The sequence below is a fragment of the Silurus aristotelis genome (assembly GCF_946808225.1).
Source record: "Silurus aristotelis genome assembly, chromosome: 3".
Lineage (NCBI taxonomy): Eukaryota > Metazoa > Chordata > Actinopteri > Siluriformes > Siluridae > Silurus > Silurus aristotelis.
This window is the reverse complement of record NC_139576.1, coordinates 3,748,587-3,762,529: the sequence shown is the minus strand read 5'-3', so window position 1 is coordinate 3,762,529 and position 13,943 is coordinate 3,748,587. Positions and strand designations below refer to the sequence as shown.

Below are 13,943 nucleotides of genomic sequence, written 5' to 3'. Positions count from 1 at the left end.
CTGGGGTATTGTCAAGAGGAAAATGAGAAACAAGAGACCAAAAACAGCAGATGAGCTGAAGGCCACTGTCAAAAAAACCTGGGCTTCCATACCACCTCAGCAGTGCTACAGACTGACAGACTGATCGCCTCCATGCCACGCCGAATTGAGGCAGTAATTAAAGCAAAAGGAGCCTCTACCAAGTATATACAGTAAATGAACAGACTTTCCAGAAGGTCAACAATTGACTAAAATGCTTTTCTGATTGGTCTTATGAGTGAATTGGTGGGTTTTTGTTAAATGTAAGCACAATTAAAATAAATATAAACTTGAAATATATCAGTTTGTGTGATGTATCTATATAATATACGATTTTCACATTTTGTAATGAATTGCTAAAATAAATAAACTTTTTATCGATATTCTAATTTATTGCACTGCACCTGTATATTAGATATAAGAAAATAAATGATTTTCAGAAGATAAAAATCAAATTAAATTTACAGCATTAATGCACCATTTATAACAAACCATTGAACGGATACGAAATCCAATCCAACAGGACCCTGACAACAATTAACTAATGATGAACTGGTGAAAGTAGGAAGTTGTCCCAGGTCAGTTAATAGAGCAAATGGACACCTCTTTTTTATTACTTTATCCACTGCCTCCTTAAATATGGACTGGAAATTTAGTATCAAACGTCCATGGAAAAAAAAAACTTTAGAATTGTCCGGTTATGACAACGATGCTAAAAAAGTAGGGCACCATGTGTCCACTCACAATAGCTTCCTTTCCAACTGCGCAGATTGACGTCATTGTGTTCCAAATTAAAATGACCACTGCATCGCACTCCAGAACCCAAGATCTGCCCTTCATGAAGAAGAGGAAAAACAACCAGGGTAGCTCTCGCAACAGGAAACCGAGGTGGAAAAGGTCAAGGGCTTATGTAAGGAACTGATCTGAAGGAGGGCCTCCAAAACAAAAACAGTATTAAAAATGGGCTAGGAACCACGCTCCACATCTGTCAGGTGGGATTAACTGCAAACAGAATGGCATTTAACAGATTTCATCTGCCGTGTCCGAGCAGAAACAAACTGGCTCTGGGAGCTCGGAGGAGTACCACCGAGAAAAACAGTCAATCTTTACAATTGTGTGCGTGTTTAAGAGACAGGAGGACGACCAGGAAAGTCGTAACCAGGTGCCGAGAGCCGCTTGTTGGTTGTTCGTTGGCATAGCGAACGATGTGAACTCTCCGCAGCTGAGCATGTGACCGAATGCCCGTTCTTTGCGTGCGCTGCCCAGGGAAAGCGTAATTGGTGCCAGCACAGCATGAGAGCGGCTCTTCGCCAGCCTGGCCATGCTGAGATCCTCTGACACGCGCACTTCACATGTTCTGGAGCCCAAACTGACCGCTAGAAATCTCTGCTATGTTCAGTGCAAGATGTTAATGCATTACATTTTATTGCAAAATGACACAGGACACAATGCGATGCTAGAGCTTAGGGTGTCTAGCTGGAAGGATGTTGAGCGTGAGAAAAGCTAAATAATGTGCAGACACAATTCTACACTTGCACAGATAAGGGACAGGGAAGGTGTAATTAAACAAATTATGATCTATTTTGTACACAAACACTTCGGTTGATTAGTAAAGGGGATTATGGAGCAGTGGTGGACAGTAAGGAAGTAAATGTAATTTGGTTTTAAGAAGGTTTTAAACTTATGATCATTTGGATAAAAATCAATCAGCGTTTGACTCAGTGTTAAATATCATTCTATTAATAGATTTTTGTGTTATGAGTAGCATTAAAGTCTTTTCACATAAACTGAGTTGATTAAGCGAAGAGTCTTGCGGGAAAAAAATGATAATACGAACATTATAGCCATAATAAATCATAGTTCTTTAGACACTTTCAAGTTAAATTTTAAAGGGAGCACTTTTACTTTCACTGAAGTAATATTTTACCGAGTGAATTTCTACTTTTACTCAAGTAGACTGTTTATGTACTTTGTTCACCACTGTTATAGTAGATACCAGATCATAGCAACAATAAAAGAGGGCATATTTAAGATACTGCAAATAAAAAATTTGTGTGCACCCCGTGAACTTGCTTTCCAGTTTTCCAACACCCGAATTTTATTCTGCCTTTTTGAAGAGTAACATCAAACAATTCAGAAAAACTGTGAAACCAAGAAATTGCTCTCATAAATAGAGGTCGAGCGATTCAATGGTTTTGCCGATTAATCGGCACTGATGGCTAATCGCTGGAACTAGCGACTATTGGCAAAAATCCATACAGATAGTTTTTCCAGCTTCTGGTCCGCTTTAATTACGAGAGCAGCCTCTAGAGTTGAATCAGTGACACTACATACTGTTTTTTTTATTTATAAATAGTATAATTACATTTATTCATTATTATATTAATATTTTTTTTTTCCTATTATTTATTACATTTTTTTTTGTAATAAAGTTCAATACTATTTTACGTGGAGTGCTATGTTTGTTTGTTTTTATCCAGTATCCATTTTAAAAACTACTGGATGATTAATCATTTATCGGCAAGCACAATCCAACCTCCTGCTATTGTTATTAGTAAAATGTGTAGACCTTTAACCTTTAACTTTAAATTTTCCATAGACATGCTGAGAAACTCTGATGTGTCCATAATGACACTATAATTATACTTATCAAAGACTGCAAACCAAATCATGCAAAACAAACCATTGTTCATATAAAACATTAGAAAAAAGGGTGAACACACAATATACCCAATATACACAATGTACTTACTGTTACAGTGGCTAATGCTGTGAAATTACTAAAAAGTTATTCAGTAAAACAATAATTCAGGTACCTACAGCTTTTAAACCTTTTATAAACCCAGTGAACAGCCAATATAATATAAAAAATTTGATCAAACTGTAAAGAATTTAACATTTACCTCAGATTTGCTTGTAAATTACTCATACGAACACCAAATTGAACAGAAACGACACTATAATTTATGCTTTATTATTGTGCTTTATTAGCATCATCTGGAATACAAATGCCAACCATGGCATCTAGCTAACAACAAAAGATACATACCTAGATAAATAAAATGACAGTAGAAACAAATCTGAGGAAATTGTTGATGTGTCTGTCTACCTTGCTTTGTTTCTACTGTCATTCCCTTTAGCAAGCTAGCTTCTGGCATTAGCTAAATGCCATGAATGGGATTTACGGTTAACTTCAGCAGATGATACAATAAATAAGCTTTATTAGTATCATTTTGGTTGATCTTGGTGTTGGTAACAACTGCTTAAGAAATAAATGGTGAGAAAGTAAAGGAAGAGATTTGAAGCTGCAGTTATGCTACGATAAAACAAAATGCTGTTCGGCTTGACAAAGGCAAAAAGTGTTAAGCTTTCCTCGATTTCAAAGCTTAAAGATCATGAAATGTCCAGAATCATGCCACAATGTCTGAGTTCACAAGTTGTGATGAAACGTTCACGTTTTTAAGTATGGCTTTGTTAAGGAGGTCAATGCGATATGTGATTATAGTACATAGTTTCTAATTCTTAGTCTTAAAATATAAATTTATGAACAAATCTGAGGTAAACATTGATGTTTGGGTTGGTCTTATTCATTCTGTATGTTGTATATGTATGTACTTATGAGGTAAGTCTTGACATTCCAGTAAATTTTATCCCATTTTTACTATCGTTCTTTCTTTATTTTGCAGTCATTAGCTATTTTTTTGTGAATTTTCTGTCTACCAGTTGACTAGCCAAAGGATTTCCATGACACGAACAAAGCTTTGCCACAAAGAGGTTGAACGCAGGGGGTTTTGATCTGAGGGACTACCTGGGCAGAATGCTGAGTCAAACAAAAAAGAAAAGAAAGAAATTTCAGTGCTGAGGAATGCACAGGCAAGGCGAAGAGAAACAGTGCTCCTGGGAGAGGGGAAGAGCCCTTTGCAGTGAAAATGTTATGTGAGTCCCTGAGCTCAGTTTCCCTGCAGGAGCCAAACGATGTTTTAAGTCAAATTTAGCTCAACGTGACATGTCAAGACTCCACTGTTTATTCATTTGGAGCTTTTTAGAAAACGTGGCCATTGGGAGAACAAGGTTCGGAAGCTGATGAATATCTACTTTCTTTTTCTTCTGGTTGTATAAAAATAATAATAATAATAATATGGTGAACTTTTTTTTTTTTTTTTTCTTTTTTCTTTTTTTTTTTTTACCCAGTTAATACTTTACACAAGTCGGCGCTAAAGTCAAGTGCAAAGGTTTTTTGTACCCTTTTTAAATGTAAATAGAATAAAAATGGAGCCGTGACCAGAAAATAACAATCTGGGGAATTTTTGTATCAATGGAAAAATTGAGAATTATTTAAATTCCTTCCATGAAAATTAGATATGACGCAGTAAAGCGACAAATACATCTGAAAAAACATCTGAAATGATGTAGTTTCTCAAAAGGAATCAATGGTACAAAAATTAAAGGTTAGCTTAAAACGATCGACCTCTCATTGATTGTGTACGAGGTGGTATCAAAATGTTTCGAGACTTTATTCATCTACGTTTACACACCATGACCTTTAAAATAGTCCCCTTGCTCAGCGTTTTCAGCGTTCCTGCCTCTTCAGGAATGTGTCCTGGAAGTCTTCTTTTCGAAGTACGTCAAGCACCTTTTGCTATTTTTGCTGAATCTCCGCAATGGTCAACACGTCGACTTTTTAGCTGGATCTTCATCTGGTGAGATCATGTTGTTTCTTCTTCTTCTTCTTCTTTCAGCTTCTCCCATTAGAGGTCGCCACAGCGGATCATCCATCTCCTCTACATCTGACTTCATCACACCAACTACCTGCATGTCTTCTCTCACAACATCCAAAAACCTCCTCCTTAGTTTTCCTCTTTTCCTCCTTCCTGGTGTCTCCATCCTCAGCATTCTCCTACTGATATACCCCATGTCCCTCCTCTGCATATGTCGAAACCATCACAATCACACCTCCCTCACCTTGTCTTCAAGACGTCCTACATGCGCTGTCCCTCTAAGAAACTCATTTCTAATCCTGTCCATCGTCGTCACTGCCAACGAAAACCTCAACATCTTCAGCTCTGCTACCTCCAGCTCCACCTCCTGTCTTTTACTCAATGCCACTGTCTCTAAACCACACACCATCTCAGGTCTCACCACAGTCCTATAAACTTTCCCTTTCACTCTCACAGATACTCTTCTATCACAAATCACTCCTGCTATCACTTTTCTCCACCCACTTTTTGAACTAAAATACATTAAAATGCAAGTTTTCTGCTCAGTCATTTGATAACCTAACCAAAGAATTCAGGAAAATGGCCTTTTCCTAAATGCTGATTTGTATATGTAATAAAATAGATAATGGTAAATCCCAATGTGGGGGGGGGGGGCACGACTGAGAGTGTGCGATCTTGTAAAAGGTGTATATAAGTGTAATTGTATTAAAACCCCCAACACCACTACTACCATCCACAAGTACAGGTACAGGACCAACCAGGTTTCTCTTCATCTCTATCATTTTATGCCGAAAAAAATAACAAGCTGTTCCATTGCTGTGCATGAACTCTGGCTGTGTACGATTCCTTTTCCCAGCGTTTCCCAGAGCGTCACTGACCTCTGCTTGCTCGTGGCGATGTCGAACCGGTAACAGGTTGGCGGCGACGGAGGATCCGAGCACGGCCATGAGAGCCGAGGCGTGATCCGATACCTTGGACTTCTGCCACACCACAACCTGAAACAACATGGTAAAAATGGGTCAGGCTATTTTCTCCCCGTCCTAAAATAAGACCACCTGTAGGGCCGAGTCCTCATACGTACGCATGAATTATAAACAATTAACCAGCCGAAAATGAACGCGTGAGCTTTCAAAAACAAAAAAGGCCTCACGTGTAGAAGAACTTGACATCTACATCATGACCGACTACTTCTTTTGGGCCTGTGGGATTTTTCAAATAATTCACAGAGGAGTTGATGAACACTGGAAATGTCATCAACTCAGGAACCAAGTTGTTGGTTCCTGAACAAACTTGAATACGCCTCCTGCAAATAGGAGTGCAGTTGCATTAGAAATGGACACATATTTTCACACCCATGCATTTGCCTGTCACTGGCACTTCCACTCGCTAGTAAATATATCCAAGGTGTTGATTTCTGAGGTGCATGCGGGCCATAGCATGCATCCCTGCTATGAAATACACAATTTGATAAGTGTAAAAGGATCTCTCTAGTAAACAGCTTTAAGAGAACTCGTGAAACCCAACACGCGATGAAGTGCGAAGTTTGTGATATGAGACACCGGTCCGAGGTCCATCGCGTCCATCGCCATCGCGTTTATATTTAAAATAAAAAAAAATTTAAAAGAAAGAAAAATAAAGAAATAGATTGCCCTCGTTAAGTAGACTAGTGAATCGTTCCCGTTAAAATAACCTACAGGAACGAAATCCTCCGATATGCGGATCCCCGCATATCGCTTTTTGTTTCGGCGACACGGCCACATGTTAGACGGATCACCCACAATCTGCTATTGCACTTAAAAATCAGGCCTGTAAACCTCACACCGCTCTGTTCGGTACATTAGGCTTAAATGACAGCCTTAGGCCTTCAGCCATAGCCTTATTTGAGTCGGCTTAGTGGCTAATCTCGCCGTCACACTGCTAAATTTGGACCACTTCCAGGTTGAAGGACAACCAACTCCTGAGTTTTTTTCAACTTATCCTCTGGTTTACTGGATGCATAGTGTGGATTTGAATATGCTCAACAAAAAAAACAACCCAAACACCTGTATAGCTATTTTAATATGGATATTAAGTTATAATACTAAGGGCAAAGGTTCCCAACAACGTCTTGACCCAGAAATTTTGGAAGAGTTGCAAATGGGTCGCAAGAACGTTCTTGGGGGGGTCTATAGACGTAGAGGTCTGCTTTTAACTCTATAGAACACCTTTGGAATAAAAGTGACCCCCACCCCCACCCCAGGCCTCCTCACCTCAGCTTCATCAGTACCAGACTTTACTAAAATGTGTCTGAATGAATCTCACACAATTCTCCAGAAAATCTTGTAGACCATTCCATACTCAAGTGTCCGTATTGCAAGCGTACGGTCCAATCTGAACCCCGAAACATTCACCAGGCTTTCTATAAAAATGGGGGACGGTGTAGTCCTGTTTTTAAAATGTTGGAATTCTGATCAGAAGGTCATGAGTTCAATTCCCACCACTATGCTGCCTCTGCTGGGGCCCTTTAGCAAGGCCCTTAACTCGTCCAAATGCCATAAGAGTACATTTAAATGAAGTATATTTTATATTAAACTGGTCTGTGGGGTACAATAGTTGACTAGCTGACAGGTGATTAGCATGAAATGTAAAAAAAAAAAGAAAACAACACACGTGTTTTCAACGAAATTATCGATTCAATCTCGACTTCTACAAAATCGTAAGTAAATGATGGCGTTATTTCGATCTTGTAGAAAAAGAACAAAAACTTATGCTAATCTATCGGTACGATTCAATATTTGTGTAGCGCCTTCGAAAAAAAAGGGTCTACGGAGCAGCTTTCACCTCGAAGGTCCTACCTGACCACACATTGAATAAGAAATGTGAAAAAGAAAGCACACCCCCTTTGAATTCTAAGGTTTTGCATGATCAGGATATCATCAATACTACCGTCTGATCCTTCTATGGGTTTAAGATTCTGGTAAAACCAACCTCAGATGAACAATACCACGTTTACAAAATCTCCAATCCTGGATAATAGTCTCAGGCTCGAGTAGAATCAAACAGAAAGAAAGTTTATTATAAAAGAAAAGAGATCTGCAGAGGGATGTCTGTCTCTCACACACACACACACACACACACACACACACACACACACACACACACACACACACACACACACACACACACACACACACAGCGAGTGAGGAAAGAGATACCTCCTCTTCCCATACTTTGCTTTTATTACTCTTCACTTCTTCCCCTCCCGTCCCTGTGCAGCTCATACAGCATATTCATACAAGTCGTCTTTTACTGGAACAGAATGTTTTAGAGCAGGTAGCCATAGGAAAACTCGGCATAAAAACCGGCCTTGTGGGGAACGGAATGATCCTGACCGACAAAATCTACAGTTCGTAAGGTGTTGATTGTTAATAAAACAGAGGACAGGAATGAGAATATGCTGTTCTTAGACTCAAATGTGAGACAAGAGGAAATTTACGACTTAACATCACATTCAAACAAAGTGTGACTGAATAGCAGTAAACATGAGTATGTGTAAATTAGTAAATATGAGTTTTTCCATTACGAGTCACGTGTGAAAATCTAAGTACGCCCTCACCGATTAAACGCCTTTGTTAAAATGCCAGAAAAATGTGAGCACCTCTAGAAAAGCCCGATTTGACGTTGTTCTGGAGCACTCGGGTGTGTTTTCACACAAGGACATCAGCAACGATAGTAGTGAAGCTGCCCAGAAATCTGGAAGGGGTTATAAGGCCATTTCCATAAAATTGATAGTCAATTATTTGCACAGTGGAACATATACAAGTGAGTCCACAATCTTCCCAGGAGTGGACGTCCCAGCAAATTTACTCCAAGGTCTTCAGGAAATTTTAAAATGTAATTTTGAATTTGGGATTTTGATTTTAAATGAATGGCAGTACAATTAGAAAAAGCCTGAACCAGTATGGGTTGTTTGGGAAAGATGCCAGGAGAAAGTTTCTTCTCTCTAAAAAGAACATAGAACAAACCACAAGACTTTGAACAGACGAGAGGACCAAGACATGGAGATGTTTGGCCATAATGCACAGTTTGGTGTGCAAACACATAACACTAACTGTCAATGTGCTGATCTGGGCTTGTTTTGCAGTTACAGGACCTGAGCAACAGGCAGTCAATAAGTCCACCATGAACTCCTTTATATACCAAAGTACAGTATTCTAGAGTGAGGGCATCTGTCTGACAGCTAAAGCTTAACCAAAATTGGGTCACGCAGCAGAACATCTGAAAAAGACTAGAATCTCAGGATTTGAGGTCAAAGACCAGACCTCAATCTTGACTGAAATGCTGTGCTGTACCTCTGGTAGCAACTCAATAAACGGAAGTAACGCAGTAAAGGAAGTAATCCAGAATTCCTTCACGATGATTTGAGAGAATGATAAAGTCATACAGAACATGGTACCTTCAAGATATCATCTGAGGTTACATCATTCGAGTGGGCATTGGTGGTATCGAATCAGATGGCAGCACGAGGTTGCACGCATAGTCACAGGGAGCACCGGAGCTCTTTCTTGTCGATGAAGATCCGTCTCAAAGTTTGCCGTTTTGACACCGCTGGAAAGAGTTCAGGAGCGAATAGCAGAAGCTGCTTGACGCGCTTCGTGGCAGGAACACTGGGGGGCGCTGTATCACACTGCAAAGGTTACTATTTTGTAAACATAAATTTAAATTTCACCCTACGTTAAAACATTTTTAAACATAGGAATTCTCGGATAGGCCACGCCCACAAGCAAACTGGCATTCAGGATTTGTAAAATTTGCCATATATGGCCACATTCTAAAAGCTTGGCATCTGCCCTCAGACACACAACCACACACACCCCAGATTTAGTGAATAAGATGAATGTAGGTGAATTTTCCTTTAAAATGTCACTTTGTCCATATATTTCACCGTATTTGACGATTAGTATTTTCTCCTTGGTACATCTGTCCTACAGAAAAGCCAGAATTAACATGAATTCAGCTTTCCAAGAAAGCCGGAAAGTGATGGAGTGGTGGAGGAACAGTCCCTCGGTACAAGCGTGCTGTCAGGATTTTGAGCTACGTCTTGGCAGGATCTTCGGATTATTAAAGTAGGATCAGAAATGGTAGAATGGTAAAATGATATTGAAAGACACACGAGTGCCTTTAAAAAAGGGCCTTTGACTTATTTAATACCAACACGGTGCAGCCAAAAGTATTAGGACACTCTGCTTTTCCACTCCATATATGTGCTTCTTCCTCGAACGGTCAGAGGCACGCGGTTGTCTCGGATGTCTGTGTTAAATCTTACCTTCATTTACACTTGGTGACCAAAACAAGCTCCAGCATGGCAATGCACAATTCCAGTTCCATGAAGATCTGCTTTTTGGATGATGTGGAGCTTCAACCTTATTGAACACCTTCGGGATGAATTATTTATGCTGACTGCACCCCAGACCTCCTCACCCTCACCTACATCAGAACCTGACTTTACTAACACACATCCTGAATGAAAGTCCACACAATCCAGTGGAACATCTTCCCAGAGGAGTGGAGGTTATTATAACAGTAAAGGTGGACTAGATCTGGAGTTCGAAAAGAAGCACAGATCAAATTTATGGTGAGGTGTCCACAAACTTCTGGCTATATCGTGTATAATGTGTTGTGACGGGAACGTGTATATCAGCATGTAGGTAACGGTTTACACGCTGCTGCTCTGCGATGAAACCAAAAGGGACATTCTATGGACATTTGGCGCCACCAAGCGTCCATATACATTATTACATCGTTACAACGTGTAAAAATGGATAATTTAGATTTATACTCTACTTTAAATGTAAGATTAGAAAGAAAGAAAGAAAGAAAGAAAGAAAGAAAGAAAGAAAGAAAGAAAGAAAGAAAGAAAGAAAGAAAGAAAGAAAGAAAGAAAGAAAGAAAGAAAATCATAAAAATCCCACAATTCTAAATATGATCAATCCCTAAAATGCAAACTATTTCCAATCTAACATTACATCTAACATTCAGTCCTACATACAATTCTAGCATCAAATCTAACATAAAACTCTCACATCCAATTTTAACATCCAGTCCTAGCAGTCAACCCTACCATCCAATCCTAACATCAAACCTTGATATCCAATCTAACATCCAACCTAACATCAAACCTTACTATCCAATCTAACATACAACCTAACATCTCATCTAACATCCACATCCCATATTAACATCCAGTCCTATCATCCAATCTAACATCCAATCTAACATCCACATCCCATATTAACATCCAGTCGTATCATCCAATCTAACATCCAATCTAACATCCACATCCCATATTAACATCCAGTCCTATCGTCCAATCTAACATCCAATCTAATATCCACATCCCATATTAACATCCAGTCCTATCATCCAATCTAACATCCAATCTAACATCCACATCCCATATTAACATCCAGTCCTATCGTCCAATCTAACATCCAATCTAACATCCACATCCCATATTAACATCCAGTCCTATCATCCAATCTAACATCCAATCTAACATCCACATCCCATATTAACATCCAGTCCTATCGTCCAATCTAACATCCAATCTAACATCCACATCCCATATTAACATCCAGTCCTATCATCCAATCTAACATCCAATCTAACATCCACATCCCATATTAACATCCAGTCGTATCATCCAATCTAACATCCAATCTAACATCCACATCCCATATTAACATCCAGTCCTATCATCCAATCTAACATCCAATCTAACATCCACATCCCATATTAACATCCAGTCCTATCATCCAATCTAACATCCAATCTAACATCCACATCCCATATTAACATCCAGTCCTATCATCCAATCTAACATCCAATCTAACATCCACATCTCATATTAACATCCAGTTTTATTATCCAATCTAACATCCAATCTAACATCCACATCCCATATTAACATCCAGTCCTATCGTCCAATCTAACATCCAATCTAACATCCACATCCCATATTAACATCCAGTCCTATCATCCAATCTAACATCCAATCTAACATCCACATCCCATATTAACATCCAGTCCTATCATCCAATCTAACATCCAATCTAACATCCACATCCCATATTAACATCCAGTCCTATCATCCAATCTAACATCCAATCTAACATCCACATCCCATATTAACATCCAGTCCTATCATCCAATCTAACATCCAATCTAACATCCACATCTCATATTAACATCCAGTTTTATTATCCAATCTAATATCAATCTAATATCCAGTCTAATATCAAGCCCTAATATCCAATCTAACATCCAATCCTACCATCTAATCTAACACAATGTGCAGCGTGTAAAGATTTTGAAAAGCATGTAGTGATCCATATGAATTTCTCAGGGTGAAGCCAAAATGTTGGATGAAGCCCCTGATGGATTATGAGCTGATGGTTAATCAGATATTTGACATGCAGTTTGTTCAGGAGTCCCACAAAACCAAATACCTCAAAGTCACAAAATAAGACGGAAAGAGACTTTAAATTAGATGGACTTTAAATATTTTACATTTTGAGCCAAAAATAGTTTTGATGGTTATGTAGAATTGTGAAGAACATGTTAGATTACAGTCTTTAACATTATTACAGATCACCTGGTCCAGTGAGCTGAACCACCTGACGCTTTACCTTCAGACACTGAATATAAACTGTGATGCTCCAAACCTTATTATGCGTGAACACGATCCTCAGCTCAGGCTTGATGATGCCATAAGCCATGAGCAGATCCTGCACCTTCTTCAGCTCGTCTCTGCACTTCTTGCTGTTGGAGTAATACTGTCTCCGCACCGGGAGGTTCTTAAACAGTTTCAGGGCACAAACAGTGGTACCTGTGTGAAGACAGAGGAACATCTCTGATCATCTTCCGTGCTATAATTATTATTATTATTATTATTATTATTATTATTACTACTACTACATTATTATTATATTATTATTATTTGATTATTATTATTATTATTATATTATTATTATGATTATGATTATAATTTTTTTATTATGATTATTTGATTATTATATTATTATTATTTAATGGGACTGAAACACACTTACCCTGGCCGAGGTGTGAGGGCCGCTGTGAGACCACACACCCCTTTAAATCCAGTGTGTACTGAGTGCTGACCTCATCCTCAACTGTTTTAGTGGTGATAATGACCTGGAGAGAGGGAGGGGGAGAAAGAACAACAATAATTACATAAGAGAAAAAAACAATAGAAAGAAAGAAAGAAAGAAAGAAAGAAAGAAAGAAAGAAAGAAAGAAAAAAAGAAAGAAAGAAAGAAACAAAACCAATAAGAATAAAAGAAAAGAACAGAAAAAAGAAAGAAAAAACTGAAAAAAAAACAATAATAAAAAGCAAAAAAAAGTTCAAGAAATCAGAAAATAAATAAAGAAAAACAAACGAACAAAAACGATAATAAACAAGAAAAACAAAAGGAAAAAATAATAAGAAAAGTAATAAAAACAAAGAAAATCAAGAAAAAAATCTAAAAAGAAAGAAAGATAAAAAGAAAGAAACAAATAAAAACAAAAACAAAGAACAATGAAAAAAGAAAAACAATAATAAGAAAAGAAAGAAAGAAAGAAAGAAAGAAAGAAAGAAAGAAAGAAAGAAAGAAAGAAAGAAAGAAAGAAAGAAAGAAAGAAAGAAAGAAAGAAAGAAAGAAAGGTGTGTTACCTCGGAAACGGCACAGAGGGACCCAAGAGCTTCTCCTCTGAAGCCGTAGGTGTGAAGATGCTGTAGATCTTCGTGGCAGGAGATTTTAGAAGTGTAGTGTTTCACCGCCATCACAGGAGCATCAGCAGCTTTGATCCCAGAGCCGTTGTCTCGCACCTCGATACGATCCATCCCATAATTCTCCTACAGGACAAACACAAACGTCCATTACAGAGTGAACTGTTGGTCATTCTGCACTTCTGCTTCAGAGAAAAACTCTTTACTACGGGGGACTGGACGGTTCTCACGCCAATACACAATCATGACTACACGGCCAAAGGTACTGGGACACCTGATTTTTCCACTCTAGGAGAAGCTAGTGGAACATCTTCTCAGAAGAGTGGCAGTTATTGTAACATGATGATAGGGACGTTCACAGAGAAGCACAATCTTATAGTCAGGTGTCCACAAACCACATCCAGAAGGACAAAACAAGAATATAAATAACACTCATT

The 13,943-nt window shown here is 38.5% G+C and overlaps 1 protein-coding gene across 2 annotated transcripts in view; it reads right to left on the bottom strand.

Annotated features, from left to right (window-relative positions):
• pms1 (PMS1 homolog 1, mismatch repair system component) overlaps nt 1-13,943 on the bottom strand; it is a 36,958-nt gene that overhangs the window by 21,388 nt on the left and 1,627 nt on the right. For both annotated transcript variants that reach the window (XR_014532654.1, XM_083536264.1), the window contains exons 3-6: nt 13,450-13,632; nt 12,827-12,929; nt 12,440-12,603; nt 5,615-5,731 (exon numbers count right to left, since the gene is read on the bottom strand). Coding sequence is in view for 1 of the 2 variants with exons in the window: in XM_083536264.1 (XP_083392390.1) it covers nt 5,615-5,731; nt 12,440-12,603; nt 12,827-12,929; nt 13,450-13,632 (567 nt within the window). In the remaining variant the exon portion in view is untranslated. The remainder of the gene's footprint in view (nt 1-5,614; nt 5,732-12,439; nt 12,604-12,826; nt 12,930-13,449; nt 13,633-13,943) is intronic.